This window comes from Bactrocera oleae, chromosome 2, assembly GCF_042242935.1.
Source record: "Bactrocera oleae isolate idBacOlea1 chromosome 2, idBacOlea1, whole genome shotgun sequence".
In the NCBI taxonomy this organism is placed as follows: Eukaryota; Metazoa; Arthropoda; class Insecta; order Diptera; family Tephritidae; genus Bactrocera; species Bactrocera oleae.
In genome coordinates this window covers 98475106-98493987 of record NC_091536.1, presented here as the reverse complement: position 1 = coordinate 98493987, position 18882 = coordinate 98475106, and the positions used below count along the sequence as shown (strand labels likewise).

General features: G+C 36.7%; 2 protein-coding genes across 8 annotated transcripts in view; one reads left to right on the top strand and one right to left on the bottom strand.

Moving 5' to 3' along the window:
* Positions 1-18882, top strand: part of Gycbeta100B (guanylate cyclase soluble subunit beta-1-like) — a 103959-nt gene that overhangs the window by 66860 nt on the left and 18217 nt on the right. For all 5 annotated transcript variants that reach the window (XM_070106116.1, XM_036357443.2, XM_036357441.2 and 2 more), the window contains one exon: positions 968-1125. In XM_070106116.1, the coding sequence (XP_069962217.1) occupies positions 968-1125 (158 nt within the window). The remainder of the gene's footprint in view (positions 1-967; positions 1126-18882) is intronic.
* Positions 659-17098, bottom strand: stops (SOCS domain-containing protein stops). Of its 3 annotated transcripts, none has more exons than XM_070106118.1 (10): positions 16681-17098; positions 16183-16613; positions 16034-16122; positions 15815-15914; positions 12773-12882; positions 12402-12505; positions 10501-10596; positions 7125-7281; positions 6197-6315; positions 659-2230 (listed from the first exon to the last, which is right to left on the bottom strand). In XM_070106118.1, exons 2-10 carry the CDS (start codon positions 16310-16312, stop codon positions 1654-1656), a joined length of 1482 nt encoding a protein of 493 aa, XP_069962219.1. In that variant the 5' UTR covers positions 16313-16613; positions 16681-17098; the 3' UTR covers positions 659-1653. The 3 variants fall into 3 exon arrangements, with proteins under 3 accessions (XP_069962219.1, XP_036213375.2, XP_069962218.1); XM_036357482.2 differs by having other exon boundaries at positions 16183-16335; positions 16388-17097; XM_070106117.1 differs by having other exon boundaries at positions 16183-17098.

The following is an 18882-nucleotide window of genomic DNA, read 5'->3' as shown; positions in this document are numbered from 1 at the left end:
ATAATGCGATTAAAGTATGCCACCTTGTGGCCAAAAATTGTCTAAATCGAACCAAAACTGTTTAAGCCCCTAAGTACTAAATATGTGGACCCCAGTGCCTATAGTTGACCTTCTACCGAAAATATCAGTCAATCCACAAAGAAATCTCAAACGAGTATACCATTTGACTTTGCGAGAGTATAAAATGTTCGGTTACATCCGAACTTAGCCCTTCCTTACTTGTTTAATATAAAGTTTGTCAACACCTGAAAGCACTTTCCCGTTATTGATCTTTCCAAATTACGAGATTATAAAATGTTCGATTACATCCGAACTTAACACATCCTCACTTCTTTTTTATTTATGAATGGTTTTGACTTAACATACTTGAGTTGCAACCTATCCCAGCTTTTAAGTTGGATCAAAATGGATACCGTGCTAAATATTACTAGCAGTTCAGTTGTTTATGAGTTTTCCTGGCTAAACATTACACGTGATTTTTATATAAATACATATGAAGGTGCGTATGTGCCTACAAAGATGTTTATTGCTATCGTAACCTATGGGTGTAGGCCATATCTTACATTTGCTCCGTTCTGATTCAGAGATGTGATAAACTTAATGAAAACACTTACTTAAACTCGTTAAATGAAAGCACATCCATATCGATAAACATTAATTATTTTTATGATATTTCGTTATTTATTTGTTTAAAAATTAATTAATGTCTCCACAAAATTGGATGATATTTACTAATAAACTTTATAGCCTTAATAGACTTCATTTCATATCAACACATACTCGTGCATATACAAGTAGTATAATATGTACAAACGTTCTACATTCGACATTTGCAGCGCGATAACGAAAGTATGAAATTATTTCCTATACCAAAACAAAAATGCATTTAACTCAAATTTAATTAAATCTAGGCTGTGGCATTTTTAATCTGCTTCATTTGACAATTTTCTCTTTCTCATTTCCGCAGCAAGTGACAATTGGCATTCATTCGGGCGAGGTGGTGACCGGCGTTATCGGCAATCGTGTGCCACGCTACTGTCTCTTTGGCAACACGGTGAATCTGACAAGCCGCACAGAGACCACGGGTGTGCCGGGACGTATCAACGTCAGCGAGGAAACTTATCGGTGAGTGAAAGACACAGATTTTATTGATTGTATATTTTACAAAAATGCGATTGGGGAACACGCTCACACAAGTTCATTCGGAAAAATAACAGTAATGTACAATAATAACACTTTGGACCGTGCCACAGCAAAATGAAAATGTGAAGTATCTCCAATTTTTGCCAATCCCAATATATTCAACAATTCACTCACGAATCTCGACTGCTCGTTGACTTGTTGGCAAAGTAAGTTAAGTCAACTTGCTACTGTAAAAACGTGAATTACACGAAAAGATAAAGTTTTTGCATTAAAAAATGTTTGTTCACAATTTCTCCAACTACATGCTCTCCACACAAATGCAGTGCCAGTAAAATCAAAGGGCAGTCCAAATAGTTTGCAAGAATTGCCAGTGTCGTCTTCAAATGTTGTTGTTTGTAAGGCCACAGCGCTACTCTTGATGTCCGCAAACTCGGGCAGTTAATATAACTCACTTAAACTCGTAACTCGTACTTACTAACTAACAATATCAAATTGTTATGACAGCGTTGGCTAGCTCAATTGGCGTTCAATGCATTCCCTGACCTTGCCGCGAGTGTTGCTGCCGTTGTTGCTTATGTGGCTGTCGCTCCTACTGCTGTTTCCACTGCTATTTTCGGTAGTCAACAGCATCTGCATGGGGCTGATAATTTCGACCGCTAACGGTTTCTCCAACACAACAGCTAAATTATTTTGGCTTTCCATCTCTAATTGCTCTTCTGCCAGCTCTGCCGTGTCTTCCTCCACCACCGTCGGCAATTCACCCGTCACAGTGGCTTGCTGTTCCATCGGCAGCCTTTCCTCCAGCAACAGACTCTCTACGACCTCCACAGCCACTTCCACATCCACCGAAGACTGCTCCTCCTCCTTGGACTCGGCGAAATGCACTCGTTTCTTTGCACCACTAACAGCACCGCCGGTGGCTTGTAATTTCTCCAGCGCTGCATTATTTTCATCATCGTCCTCCTTTTGCGGCCCCTCGAGCTCTTCCATCAAGTCAATGTAGCGGTGCAGGCGTCGTGGCAGCCGCAGCGTATCTATGCCGTCGGGCAGTTGGCAGTTGCGGCGCAGCAAGTCACGTATGCGGCATCTGCAACATGTTGAAAATAGAAACATTTAGCACTTTAGAGGAAGCTTATGGGCTGGTGATACAAGTATGTGTAGAAACAAAATATTTGTAGGCCTTTCACGAAATACGTAGTAAATCAACATATCGAAATTTCAAAAGAAGCAAGTAAAGTATGTCCGGCAGGAAGGGAAGAATTTGCGGACGTGTTGTGCGCTTTTGTCGCCAGCAAACAATACTTGTACAAACCTAGAATATGGACTAAAAATAGCGCATTTAACAATTTCAGTTTGAAACTTAAAAGTTATCCCTTGTAGCGGTTGTGCTTGTACATACATACATATATGTGTACTGTAGTCAAACGCATCAGCTTAGACGCGCGTGCTTCTTTCAAAAGTTTTGAGACTTTGCAGTGATAAGTTTCACATTTGAAAAAAAAGAAAGAATTTTTAAATGTGGACACCCGGCAGCGCTGCAGGCTTCGCTAATATATGAAATAAAGAAAATATAAAAAGTTGTTTTACAAAGCCTATGGCATCGTATATATGTAAAACACATACTTTGAAATTTGATTATGGATGTGGGGAATCAAAGAAGGGCAGTAAATTTATTTATAATCCATATAATCCCTAGCAAATCTTACTAGCCAAAATTATATGTTGTCAGAATTATTAAAGGCGCTTATTCACCACCTAGTCTAGAGTACAGAATTTAAAACAGAGCAAATTAGGATAGTAAGGAATTTAAAAAAGAATGAAATACTAACGGAAAGGGTTTACAGTTGCTTGAAAATCGAATAACACTAATGCGACGAATTGTAAAAAGCTTAGGGCGCGTTCCGTTAGGATTGCAAACTAAGAGGAAAAACAGAGCTTTTCAAATTTCATACCTTGCAAAATAAGCCAAAAAAATGTGGTCCCCAAATAATTGCAAAATAGCTCTTTACGCAATTTTACATTTGCGATTTAATTTAAAATTTGCCCACTTTAACCTCTCAAGTACGGAGCAGAGTGAGCTTTGTTTTTATTTGTGTAAAACACAAACACAACAAATTTAGTTACGTTGAGGACTTTAGGGGCTATTTTACATTTTACTTGAATACGAGTACTTTCATAAGTAAAAAATATTTTCAACCTATAACTAACCACACCAGAAACGCGACGAGTTGCTGAAACCATATTGTCATCTTTTCAATAAAAATTTCCTGACGCCAGCCTGTTAAATTGCCTTTTTAAATTTTTTTCATTACCCAACCAATATTACAGTTATACGTACGAAGTACATAACCTTTCTCTAAGGCAATTTGTCATTTTATACGATCCAATTGGCACAGAATTTCTATTCGAATTGCCAGTCAAATTGCTTTCATTTCGAGCGAGGTCATTCACTCACTTCATTTATTCGCACTTTTTCACACATTTATTCGTATATTTTTATTTTTTGCTTTTAACACATTCATAATTTAACCTGAATATGTCACATGAAATTTATGATCGAACTCATTTACATAGTGCGGAGTAGAAATTATTTATTTTATAGGGCAATCATAACTGCTTGGCGAAAGAAAAATTAAAAATGTATTATGATTTATGAAGTATGGCCAAAATTGCAATTCAGAAGATACATATGTCCTCAGTGTTATTGTCCCATGCTCATATGTATGAAAGGTTTTAAGGGAAATACTTTTTAAAAATCCGACCTTTGTCAGCTCACAAGCAGCTTTGATATGGCAGTTTAGGTAAAAGTGCAAAATCGATATACAAGTTTATGAAGAATCTTGCGTCTTAAAATTTTCAGCAACGTATTGTATTTAAAAATTTTACACATGAGACAGCATTTCGCATATTCTTTAACATTTGCAGTTAAGCCCAAGAAGATTTTATGAAAGAAAAAAGTAAACATTTATGGACGTTTTTACAAGCAATGAGAGACTACGAGTATAAGAAAAAATTCCTTCGAACTGCAAAGTCATCATTTAAACGAAGGCTGCATTACAGAGCATACATGTACAGTCGCTGAGAGGATATCCAGTAAACACAAATCTTGAGTGAAAATGCGTGCAATGCAGTCTACCCCCCTTGGGAACCATTACATTTATTGGCATATGAATCTATAACAAGTACTTAGTATCTTCCGGCAATTATGGCGTCGATTCACACCATATTCTTCTACTCATTTGGCAAACATATTTTCGCACATTATACATTCGCTTATATGTATCTACATACTCGCATTTACCTATATAATAATATCCATTATTGTGATGACTAATCAACTCTTTCGGTTTTCACCACCATTTACCATGAACTTGACTTATTTTGCTTCATTCTCATCGCTCTTCTTCCTCGTTCAAGTTATTTCGGCGCTTTCAAGTGAACTAAATTTCCACTCCGCCAAAAAAGCTGGGCGTTCTGAGCGAGTCGTTTTGGTACTCGTATTTGCTTTACAAAGCTGTCTAAAGCCGATTGATAATCAACAATTTTCGAGTTAGTTAATTAATAGCGACAAAGGGAATTATTCGCCTTTATGATTAGATGGCATCAGTGGTCTTCTGCAAGCAATTTAGTATTATCCTATTTATTTTGTTGGCTCGTGCTGAAGAAATTCGATTAGCGGTATTCTTGTAGCCGGCGTTTCGCTAAATGTTTTGATAAATTACATTATCCATTTGTTTATGCCTTAATCAGGATTAGAGGACACATAAAAGCAAATTTGCTAAAGATTATCGCTTAGAAATAGTTTACATATAGTTACATTACAATTTGTATTAAGGGTGTTTTAATTGCGATTCTATTGTCTACGTCGTGTTGAGAGGTACCGAATACTTTAGAGTAATAGCATCTTTGACATCAATACTTCTAAAGATCGAATTCCCATATATATATATATATTAGTATTACTTCTATACAAGTATTCACACTATGAATTGTGACCTCTTTAAAAAGCGCGCTCTCAAACTAATTTAAGGTTGCTTAACACAAACTTGAGGGTAGTTTATTAATTTAAAACAATATACGATGAGTCTCGTAATATTTGACATATTTCATCAATTATATATCTAATGCGAAGGCTAGTATTGTAAGATTTTCATAAAATAAATGGTTAGCAATTACGTTTTATTGGGAATATATGTATATGTTTAATAGTCTTTGGAAGATGCATAGGCTAAACTACTTAGTTTCCTTACTTCATGTTCTTTATATTTAATACCACCTAACTAGAGAATTTGAGAGTATTCGACTGCAGACTATTTTCGGTACAGATAATTAGGTAATGAGAATTGATAAAATTTAATTTGTTTTATGACAAAATAATCAAAATTAATTAAGAATTACCCTCCCACTGACACTGAAAACTTGAAAGCACTTGAGAATTGTTACTAACTACATTACAAACGCTGAGATAAACTCTCTCGACGTGGAGCGAAAGCCGACCACAAAATCATTTACTGCGGTATCAGCTCTTTATTGTAAAAGAATGGTGGATATTTGCCGAAAGATTACTTTATTAATATCGCAGAAATAAATATTAATGTTGTTGCTTGGCAAAAACTATAAAAACACTAATATTATACAACAATCACAGAAAGTGTATCTATAATAATTATAAAATGTGTCTATAATAATTGCAATAACTTGTTTTACATTCTACTTTCAACATCATTTTTATTAAAAAATATGAATGTAAATTCATAAACAATTCTAAGCCCTTTACGCAGTACTCAAAAAACAATATCAGGTTTAATTTTCATTTTTACTCGATACAAATTTTAATTAGCCTAATACTTAAGAGCATAAGAAGTTCGTCCGAAACCACCGAAGAACAGCGGCTACAAATCATGTTCAAAATTTAATGAAACAAACCAAATTGATTAAACTTCAAAACCAAAAACAAATTTATCAATTTCCAACCAAATTAATCGTCCCAGCAACGGAATAATGTTGAATAAAGTAGCTTCCAAATGTAAATACAAGTACTTACAATACTTACCGACATAAATGCCGCAAGGAGACGACGCCGTATACCTGCTCTTTGGTGATGATGCGATCAATTAGAAGACGCCCGTATTTTTCGAAAAACAGTTCGCGGCGTGCGCTGTAGATAATTGGCTAAATAAGGTGGGAATAAGAAAAAATACAAAAATTAAACAAATTTAAATGACAGTGGATGTGAAAAGTTCGTTGCATTGTAATAAATCACAGAGTACACGAAAATGTGGCAATGAAAAGGGGTAAAATGAAAGATGTGTAAGTAACTTTGTGAGTGAAACAAGAGCGAGAGAAGCCTAATTTAATTACAAAAGCTCTTTTCGCATGTAAATAATGCACATAGGAAAGTTACCACCATTCCTTGGAGGTCTATCAAAAACGGCAAAGGAGTGTTTATACAGACCCAAAACTCTTTAGGCTATATTTGTACGCTCTCTTTGGCACTGGTATTCTGAGAGAAAATCTGAAAAATAGAAGTTCGCAGAATCTCATTCGCAGCTCCACCAATTGCACTAAGTCCAAAGTAGACTCCCACACAAGCAATGCTGCTGCCATGAGTATCTATCGGAGATGTCCAACAATTGCGCCAGCTACCACAACTCGTCGTCATCAATAGCAATCGTTCGCAGCCACTACGGCAGCGTCAACTTTCCAACTTTCTAACAACCATTGGACAGCACTAACGCATTGCGTCTTTGCCTCTAGTCACTGCTTGCGAGCATACTTCCGTGCATAGCGCGAGTAAATGGCTGCCACGGCTTAACCGCCTAGACAGTTTGGAATTTACAACACTAGTAATGTTGGTCACATATTGCAAGTGTCTGTGTTGGTGTAATTGAACGCGCCTTCATGCATATGACTTGGTGCGTCTACAAGTATGTCGTCCTCATATATATTTAGCGTGTTGGCTGCACCTGTCGTGTACTCACCTTGTATGGCATCTCGATCATTGGTATAGTGCGCAGCAAAATTTGCAAACACGACACATTTTGTAGAACGTAATTGCGCCCGTTTTCAGTGAGTTTCTCCAGTAGAGCATGCACGACGGAGGAACCGCCATCGGGGGGGGTCGGATGAGCGCCATATCTGAAAATAAGGAAGTAATCTATGGTACATTAAGTCAATATTGGATGTTCGAGCTTAGAAAAGCTGCAGAAGTACTTATAGGAAAATATTAGAAAATAAATTTGACAATTCCTCATCAATACATAAACTTTTTTAATCCTACTTTACATTTTGTTGCAATAAATGAAGACAATACCTCACACTTTACAGTACTCTTAGGGAACACAACTCTTCAAGAAACAAGAAAGTGGCACAAAAAAAATGGAAAGCATCCAAATACTTGACAGGTTACCAAATCGACTCGGTAACTCTGCACCTGCGATCGGGATATCGGGAAATTCAAATATATAGTAGCTCGATCCACTCTATATCGACCGCAGAATTTGCTTCGAACCAAAACAGATTGAGTCAACTTGGTTGTCCTTATTGCATTTTAACGGGGATCTACATCGGTAATGTAAAATCTTTTGTAACAAACGGGCATGTATGTTTGTACGAATATCTGGCACAGCTTCCCCCCGTGAAATGCAAAAACAAAACGGCTTGCTCTTTTGCCAACCAAGTTTACAATAATGGTAAATAGACACAACGCGCACATGATTACAATAACAATGCGTACATCCTTCCTTACGAGCACTGAGACATATGTTGGTATGTATGTATGTTTGTTTGGCTGAAAGGTGCCTGTGGCTAATGGCAGGAATTTGTCGCAACGTATTTGCTGTTCAGGACTACCATAAAGTCGAATGTTTTGTCTCAGTAAACGAGTTACAAATCAAGCAATGTGTTTAGGCACACGGACATACATATACACACACATTTGCAAGTAATGACGGATATGTAAGCCGTGGGATAGACGAGCTGGTACAACGAAGAGCTGCATAAAGTAGACTACGGGTAAAACTCGGCAGTTGTCTAAAACAAACTGGCCCGTTATGTAACAGCCAGGAATCTCTGCAGGTATTTCCCAGCATGAATATCCACTTTTATGTTCTGCAATACAATTGTTGTACGCACACACATATACATATGATTGCAAATGCACTTCAGTTCAAGGTGTTGTCTTCCTAATGCCACAGTCTAAGGTGTAAATAAGCGCAAAATATCATTGAGAGCATTTGCCGTCGGGTATTTGCCATTACAACCACTCACGGCTTATAACGATGCAACCCGTAGCAGCATTAACGGTTGTATATACTTTCTTCGTGGTTTAAAAGGAAAATGGTTACCATAAAAGTACGAAAAACAGAATGCAAATAAGTTTGGACTAGCAATTGACACTTGGGAATATTTATAGCTGGTTTCATTGAATATTTTAATTATAATAGAGACTATTTTCGTTTCTAAACAAGCATCTCCTCATTTGAAGATGAGTTTAGTTCACATGCAGATACAAGATTCTCTATTATCTTTCGAAACGGAATCTCTGGATTTCTTCTAAGCTGAGAAAAATAAATTCTTCACCAGTTTTTTTGCAGTGAAAAAAATAATCAATTTAGCCTAACTGTGCAAGCGCAGATAAACACGTATGATTTTTTTAACTCTTATGATTGACAAATTTGAAATATTCGTATGTAACGGTCATCAAAGTTTTTGCTGAGCGCCGTTTGAAAATGGAAATTTTTAATATTGCAATGTATGAAGGTTATATTGCTTTGGCCAATATGTGACAATTTTTTATTCCTTTCTCGTATTTGAGTTCAATAAAAGTCTACACACACTGGCGTCTCCTTGCTCCACAAGCAATCAAAATGCCGCCGAGCCATTAATGTTCAGAATTAAGTGAGTGCTTCGTGGGGCATGACAGTGTTACGTAATGCACTGCACACATACACCAGCCATAAGCCATGGTTACACAATGCAATTCGGCATTATGTATGTTTATTCTTGTGTCCTCTTTGCATGCCATTTCCCTATTCGCCTCTGAAATTAACTTGTGGCACTTATCAATAGTGTGCCAATAAAATTCGCTGCTCAAACATAAACCCAAAGCTAACTGCTTTCGGCTCCACTCATTCTAATAGTTGCACTTTTTGCCTCCACTGTATCTATCTGTTTGTACGTATGTATGTTTGCACCCTTTGAGGTTCCAATAAATATCTGACACACTTAAAATTTGCCTTGGCACCCGCACTTTTGGCAAGTATGCATGATTTCGACAAACGTTGCATAGTTTTTGGCGCGCTAGCGTGTTGTTCGTCAAATCGTGCACATAAACAGCAAGACAGATTGGCTAGGCTGCTGGACAACTATACAATACTCAAAGTGAGTGTAAGCGTGCTTGCCCAGTTTTAGCATATGAAAATCAATGGGGCGTGGCAGCACTGGTTTACTCAGCAAATTTATGGCATGTGCTTTTGTGTATGTGTGTGAATAAATTTAGCATTTCTGTTCGTAAATAACGGAAAACGACGCTTTGGAATCAATACTACAAATTGTTTTAATTTGCATACTGCCAATAAATATTTCATGGAACGAAAATTTGCTCGAATGAAAGAATGGGCTATGAAAATGAAGAAATGTTGAAATATTCTGGCAAAAGAAGTATTTTCCTTTCGTTTCACAGCTTTTCAAAACTTTCTTATGGCCTCTCGTAGAAATTTCATTTTCCTTTTTCCTTTTGCATTCATCATTTTCAATTGCTGCTGACTTATTGTTTCACTGGTCACGTTGTTATTAATTTCACAGTTTTTGGTAAGAAAGGAGTTCTGAGAAATGATTTTGATGGAATTTCTTACTTTCATTTGAATTCCAGAGGCGAAAATTCAATAATAACTGAAATACTTCATTTAAATCTTCCCAATTAATTGTTATAATTAGTAAAATCTTCCATTAAACTTTAATCCGTATAAAAGTCTTCAGAATAATTATTAGGAAAGCAAATAATTAAATTTGGCTTGAAACCCCAATTTAAATTTAAAATAAACGGATTTGTTAAGAATAATAGCAAGACTAGTTCAAGGCTACTTAGGAGTGAGTTTGCGCCTGTCAATTTTCGGAACCGAAATGTTTGCCCTTTATAAAATCACAAAATTTGTATATGAAGTCCATTATTTAAAAGCTTTGATATTGATGGCTGCAATAGACTTGAACATTTTTCGTGCGTTCGTGCGCGCCGCAATGCACTTCAAATTATTCACAATAATTCCAATAAACATGAATATTTTATCGTACAAATTTGCTGGCCGTCACTTTGAAGAGTTCTACAGCTCGAGGCGTTTCGTACACTTGCTTACTTACCTTAATAGTATAAGCAGCAGGTCAGGCGCACTCGCCTGTAAGGCAACACGAAGCGGTGATGAACGGCCGCATGACTCGATCGGAATGTCAATGAATCTGAAAAATTGTCAAAACACAGCAAAAATTGTTAGAAAGGCTGGAAAATAAAAATTTTATTTGGAAAAGCATGTAATATGGGAAATATATGCGCGCAAATTATTGTGAAAAGTGTTGTTAGACGCATATAACGCTGAGGATGGGATACATGGTGCGGAAATTAATTGGCGATGACGAAAAAATGTATGAACAAACAAAACAGGAATAGTAATATCCTCTTACTACTAGAATAGATAAAAGCAAACATTCACACTCATGTTTGAGTTATGTGTTGATAAAAATTATTAGAACAAAAAAGCTTGGAAGTCAAAAACGTAGAAAGTCACAAATAAGGTGATAGCTTGCATTAACGCCTGATTAACACATTCGCGACGGATGACGCTTTATGTCGTCATTTAAGTTATCGTTTAACAATTCTTTAAAAATGTCATTTTTCAAAACAAATTACTTTATTCTAGCATACTTTTCTAAAATCCTTTACAATAGTTAACAGAAACAAGTGTCTAGTCATTAATGTAGTAACAGCAAAAACCGTACCCACAGTAAGTACAGCCAGCAACGTCCCGTACTTTATTATTAATCAAAATTTTCACTCATCTTTAATTTTAGATAAGTAGATTAATGTAAAAAAAATTTTCAAATCTTTTCAAAATAAGATCAAATATTCAATTAAACATTAAAATAGATAGATGTGTTATATCCAACCACACCCACACTCACCACAAGAACCCAGCAACGAGGGTTTCTAAACCTCTCAGAGAAATACTACACAAAATTCCACTACTTTCATATAACTGTCGTACGTTGCCACATGAAATTTGGAATTATAAAACGAACCACTGCATGCAATTACAAAGGTAGCAACCGTAAGGACAAAATAACAACATTCATTTGTTGACAATAGAAATGGTTTAGGTTCATTTTCAGAGACAAGTTGTCAAATTCGATAATATTCGAGGAATATTCAAACATTTATTGAATGAAAATTATTGAAATCAGCAAAAATCACTCGCTTAGTACCAATAAATCTGCGCGCAAGCAGCAAAGGTAATCTGTGGCAAAAAAACGAACACTTTCCATCAACACAAAAGGCCTTGGTGAATACGTAAGAGTTGAAAGCGATAGAAAAATGCCCGCCTGCACAAATGTTTTTCGTTTCCATAGTAGTAGAAAATGCTGGAACAAAGACCGATAATCCCTTTATGTTTAACAGACAATAAAATATTTGAAGGAATAATTAGGGAAACTATTTTAGTAGCTGAAATTTTTTGCATGTCGAATTTTTCTCACAAATACATATTTAAATAACTACGGCAGAGAAACTGTGAATATTGAAAGTTAAACACAGTTAAAGATTTGTTATTACCTGCATATGTACCTTCATTTATATTACTTAGGGGCTTAGATTTTCTTTTCACTAACATTACAATTATTTTTAAATGTCACTGTCAATAAATCGCCACTGGAGTAATCATCGTTAGTCTGGCAGATGATTAATTAATGTAATTAAATTTAAACAGTACGATATTCAAAATAACTTCCCTTTTCATTTCATAAAGCGCACTCTGTGAGACGTTTGCAGCGAACGTAATTAAATTAATTTCCTTTGAATTATACAAATCCGCTTAAAGCATAAACGCCTTACGACATTTGCAATTGAATGTAAAAGACGAAAGGTATCCAGCTACAAATTTCGTCAAATATGTATGAAAAGAAACAACGGTGGTTACACTGACGGCCGACACATATATGTATATGACCTTATGGGTGTATGAATAAACTTCAACTCTGGTGCACTCACTTACCTTACCATACGTTCCTGCTCGAAGCGCGCTATCCAAACTGGCAGTTGCAAGCTAAGTGATGTGGCATGATGAAGAAAGTAGACCATGGCTCGCGTGTTCTCATCCTGATTAGCCGGAAGATGCATGCAAATGTGGCAAAACAAAAATAACAGTTATTCCCATAATGGTGGATATTACGCGCATCAGAAAGTTTTACATAATCATACGAAGGAAATTTAAATGAACTACCGATAGCGAAGTCGAAAATCAAAATTTTTAGGTTATAGGTAAATTTAAAAGAAAACTGCTAGCTAAAGCAAATGCAAAAAATTACGTTAAAGGATTAAAAGCAGGCAGGGTTTGTGTGTCAGAGTGCAACTAATCCGCTTAACCTGGTCGCGAAAGTCGCTGCGCCAACCGGCTATGAAGTGTGGGGCATGGGGCCCGAATAGGGCGCCCAAAAATATTCGTTCAAATGTTTTCTCGCACGAATAGATCTCTTCTGAAAATGAAAGAAAAAAAAACGAAAATTGCAAATTAGAAAAAGAATGCAGAACTGCTTGTAGATATGATTATACTTAATATCTCAAGAAATGCACCAAATCCTAATCTTCACTTTCAAATAAGTTACCTTATTATTACTGTCATCCAAAATGGTTACCAGGTGTTGCATCACCACCACTTTAGTCAAATCACCTAATACCTTAAATCCCAAAACTCTTAAATGCTAAGCACATTTACACTACACATCCAGCCATAGCCAAATGGCTCGTTTTAATATGCTTGCTTCCCATACGCCTAGTCGGCATAAATTAAATTGTTGCCGGAGCGAAATTTGCTGGCACTCGCCTAGTGCCGGCTGCGTTATGCAAACGTGTGGCAGTTTGGCAATTTAATTTGCACAATTGGCAATGCAATAACCGTAAACAACGCAAACGCTACCACAGCAACCTACCGCCCCCCTCACCCAGGTTCAGTTCCGCACCGTTTCATGCCAAATGGCAGAAATACTAATGCGTGCACATAGAAAGCCTGTACAATTTTTACACACTCCGCACACACACTTGCCTCTGCATAAGCCAACTGTCATGAGGACCTCGCAAATATGCATTTCGGTGTAAAAGTACACACTTTGATGCATATTTTGGCGAGCGGATGTAGTGTGCGTGTCTCTGCAAGCACGCGCATGAATCCATACCGTTAGCAATGGCGCATGCAGGTCAAAGCAACTTCCTGACTGGTGCACTGGGGCTCTGAAGCGCTGAAACATAGCGCTGTCGGAAATGATTGCATTAAATAAGCCAATATTGCAGAACGCACTTGTTGCACGCACACACCCAACCGGGCATTGTCGCACATATACATGCACACTCGTGCACACATTGTGACGGCCAGCCAGCATTCTCTTTATTGACATACAGTAATGGCTCAATGTGCGCTTCTTGTCTCTTCCACTTTCTCTTTCTACTAACCAAATGTGTTCTAACCTAGATTATGGCAATTAGAATTTGCTACCTCGTCCTTGGTCTTTGCTCTCTTATCCACTTTGACATCTAACGGATTTTATACGCGAAAAATTGCATTGATAAAACTACCGAGGTCTTTTCCCTTACATAGTAGTCGTTAAATATTACAATATTTTTGAACACGCAAGTTCGAGCAACCTCAATACGTTGAAGCGTTAATTTTTTAAAGAGCTGGGAAATAGCTTTAACTCAAGCATAAGTAGATAAGTAAACTGCTTTTTGTATCATAGAAGTGCCACAGGCAATAAAATTAAATGATAGGGTTTCCCCTTAAAATAGCTCCCATATGTACCAAGATTTGTTTCGATATCTCTTTTAGCTCTTAAAATATCACTTGCATAGTTAAAAGAACTAATGAAATTCGAAATAAGAATTGTGCTGGAATTCAGAAAATTTCCACGAATATTTAATTCGCAGAACATTAAAGTTTGGCTCATATATCCTGGGTCCATGCAACGACACAGCAACTTAAAAAACATATTACTTCACATGCCACTATTTGAGAGATAAGGAGTTTTCGGATATGCAAACTGCTTAGTATGCATGGTGCAACCAGTTCGAAAAAGCAAACCGGGCATTTTTGCCAAAATTGAAAATTAGAAAAAGCATCACTGTCGTAGGTTGTTGCGCAAAACCGAGCAAATAATACAACATTTGACGTTAAATGTCAGCAAGTGATTTATGTTAAGTATAATTTTAATATTATCACTTTTGGAATAATCCGTAGAAATAAGTCTTGCTATCTAACTCGGCAGTGAGGTTATTATTAAGAAATATTTCGCATATTTTTATATTTGACAGTTTCATGCGAGGGTATCAGCCAACGAAAATTCAGCAGTGCAAACTGCGCCGTTACCGTTTAAGCTCATGTAATAGTCGTCCGCATGCGCTTATTTCTTAACCCTTAATGCCAAGTAGTAATAAGTTTCAACAAAGATTTTTCGGTCGAAAATTATGCCATCCTGTCCATTTCTCTGCAGGGGAATAAAGAGACAGACATTTCTAAGCTTTGATACATATATAAACCTATATAACTTACATATATTTTGATTGTTACTTTAAAATAAGCAAGCATTAAAATATGTGAAGGCACTTTTTTTGAGCAGGTAAATTTGAGCAATTAAAGCGCTTATTTCTTAAAAGTAGAAGTACAGCAAAACCTGGGGCTTAAGCCATTCATGTGTTTGTTTCATTATTAACTTTAATTTATCGGGTTGTCACAGACAGAAATACTTGTCAACCCAAGAGTCATTAAATATTAGCAGGAGAATATGTCTACAACTCAGGAGAGTGAAAGCCAGCCGGGAAAGCAGCTCATCCGAAAGTGACTTCTGTTGCACACACTGGTCGGACGTGTTGCAAATGTGCCTCTTCCCGCTCAACTCGGGCAATTGTCTTTTTAATTTTGCTAAAAGCACTTCCAACACAGATTTTGTAATTTCTGCGCAAACATAAACATTAATCCACCCAATGCCTTTAAACAAGCTCGTTTTCCGCTTTTCGCTAAATGAATGTGGTTGTTGTTTCATTTGAGGAGGCTGGTTACCGCAAAAGCTGTGTCACTGACAATCTTCTACAATATTTATTTTCGTGTATCTTTTTCCATGTTTGTGTTCAATGTTGACACTGAAAAACATTCCATGTAAACATGAACTCACACATGTACATAAGTGCTTGTATGGATTTGGCATGCAATTTTAATTAGATCCAACATACAAAGGCGACAGACAAAACGACACTTATGCCTCGACGAACGATTTCTTTGAGGCTGGTGCTCAAGACAGCATTGGAGTAGGCGTATATATGGTGTGCTACTTACATAAATTGTGTCTTCTGGCACAATGCGGTGTATGAGTGACCATAATCGATACTCTGTATTTCCTACACTGTTATAAAACGTTCACTTACCCAACAACAGAACCACAACGGTGGAATCACGTACGCCCCAATCCCAACAAGTCCGCAGCGCAATGTATAGAATATTGTGGAATTTTCCCATGAGACACACCTGAAAAAGAATGCAAATCGAAAAGTTAATCTTTATCCTATCGAACTTAGAAGAAAATTTTTGTTTTCCAAAAATCCAAACACTTTTAAGAACATTTCTCTCACGCTTCCTCTACTTACACCTCCATTTCCGCTCTTTTTCTCGCGATGATAACGCACTGCCGCCAACACAGCGAATCGCGCAACCTCCTCCGTGTGCATATTTTGCCCTGTGAAAGGACAAATAACTGCAATGACAATTCACAGACACTTCGGTATATTAGGCTTACCATCACTGCAACCGCCGATCACAGCGTTCAAGTGATCCAGTACGTCACGACGCGAGGAACGATCCTGCAGCCCATTGCGTGTAATTTTATCGAATGTATTCTCGAAGAAGCAATCGAATATGTATTCCATTTTATTTTCCAGCCAACTTCAAACTAATATTATATATTAAACATTTAATAAAACGCAATGAGTGTTCACAACAACCTGCGTTGCGGACTCTCGCTGTCGGTGTAAGCAAGTCTTCAACGTTTTATCGCTGGGCTCTGCGGCTTAACTCGGCAAATTATCTACCGAACACACGCACAACAATGTGCCGATGAAGCCATAGAAATAGATGCTAGTTTATAGCCACTTTGGCGGACAAAATGCCAGGCGTAATTCAATTAGCGGAGATTGAACCCGGCAATAATTTCCCAAGAAACGGCAAATGCTTTTAAAATGCAAGTAAATGTAGCTTTGAATGCTTTGTTCTATTTGTAAATCAAGCAGCAACTTACGTTACAAAATCGTTAAATTTTATATCAATCGTTTTCCTTTAAATACCCGTAGTAGTTGTTGTTGCCTTTCACCCGCCTGTGATTGACGACCCAACCATCTAATGGCAAGTGCGTGCTCATTCAACAAAGAAAAATATGTACCCAAAGCATAGATGTAGTGTTCTCCTGTAGGAATGATTACTCCTTAGTATGTGCAAATTGCACTCCTTCTCAACTTTTAACTTTGCGCCTTTGCTACTTTCGTAATCCTGCTTTTACTTTCTTCCCGAAGTACCACATACAATCGTCACATTCACTTTCCGCCTTATGACACAATTGCGCGCACCTGACCCTCCACAATGCATGAATAGTCAAGTTCAACTGACCGACTGCCGGAAAGTACAAGCATGCTTCCAGGCGGAGCGCCGAAAGCTTTTCTCTGTGAAAGCTCAAGCGATAGAGCGCAACAACACCGAAACAAATGTAGCAAAAGTCTCTTAGTTATTTATGTGTTATTGTGGCTTTGAGATAATACCTTTGGGTATGTATATGGTATACAAAAATGGATTAAGATAGAGTTTTTAAGTGGTCGAGTGGAGTACCTCTGGTGAAGCACAACATAGTGAGGAGTATCAAAAAAGAGGAATATTTAAGTAATAAAAGTACCAAAACCGATTATGTCTGCTGTTTTAATGTCATTTATACTCATGCTGCTATGGCCGTTACAGAAAAATCCTTAATTTAATGGGGTCATTTTTACACGACTTTCGCAAAGTAGTAATTATAAGAATAGATAAAGATTTGAGAACGTTATTTAATATTTAAAAAATTGTTTTTCATTTCGAACACAACCGCTCCACCCCGCTCACAATTATCACTTTTTAATCACATTAATTTAACAATCAATTTCTTTTTCCTTTTTATCTTTTTTCAAAATATTTACAAATATTTTAGAGATTTATCGCTCGCTCTCAAAATACAAAGCAACAAGTTTCTTCAGCTTTCTCCTAAGCGTCGCAATCTCTTTTGTTCAGGTTCACGCTAAATCTCTCCACTCTCCCCTTTTTATGCTCTTTCACTGTATTCACATCTGTTTGACTTTCTCAGCTGGCAATGCCGACAGTAATGAAATAAGAAAAGCCAAATAGTATAAACAAATCAATCTAAGCAAAAACGGTCCCGAATATCTGCATAACCGAATTTTAATTTCGCAAAATACAATTAGAACTACTCATATTTACAGTTTCCAAAGTACTAAGAGATCGAAATTATAGGACTCTTTTGTATATAACTCCATACCGAAAGTACATTTTGAATGTACTGTTGGCACTTAGCGAACATTTTCAAAGTATTTCCATTGCTTTCACAACAACTTTGCACACGTAATTAAATAAATAAATTAAAATAATTTTTTTTGTTTAATTCAATACTTTTAGTTTATATCTTATTTATTTTCGATACTTTTCCGCTATTTAATTCGCCCGCCTTTACAAGCAAAGCGAAAGTAAGTTGGAAGCTACCGATTACTGCTGTCAAAATTATATGGCTTGCTAATCTGCTACATAAATGAGAGCGCAAATTTCTTCGACAACTCCTCAAATAATTGTTCGCTGTGAGCACACACAAACTTCGGACGAATTGAAGAAAAACTTTTCAGGTTTACCAAAACGATATAGAATAAACGATAGAGATATGTAGGTTAGTAATTTTCGTGATTTGGATAGCCATAAAATCGGAATATATGTTGTTGTTGCCGCCTTCATATACACGTAAATTTGACCGACAAGTTCATGAATGCTCAACAATTGGGGGTGTAAATGGAAAGCATTGCTTACATATGTGTACAAGTATGTATGTTGTTCTTATAAATTACGTCAAGAAAATCGTTTGTCCTTTCATAATCCAAAATTTAAAAATGATTTAAGCAAAGAGAACTGGCCAAAAATATACTTTACTTATTATCAATGCTTGCAGTTTCAGTTACAATCGAAATGTTTTTTGCTCAATTTTTTTATCTCTGTTCATATGAGGATTATGAAGAAGTGTCTTAAACAATGATTCTTTCACAACAGGTAATAAGCTCTTTAAAGCGTACACATTAGAACGTCGCGTAAAAAATGCTCAATAATAAAAGATTTATTTTAGTGGCTTGAACCCATGTAGTATACCTGTTGAGCTGAAACTGTTTCATCAGCTACCTTGCTCACGCCTACCTAACCAATG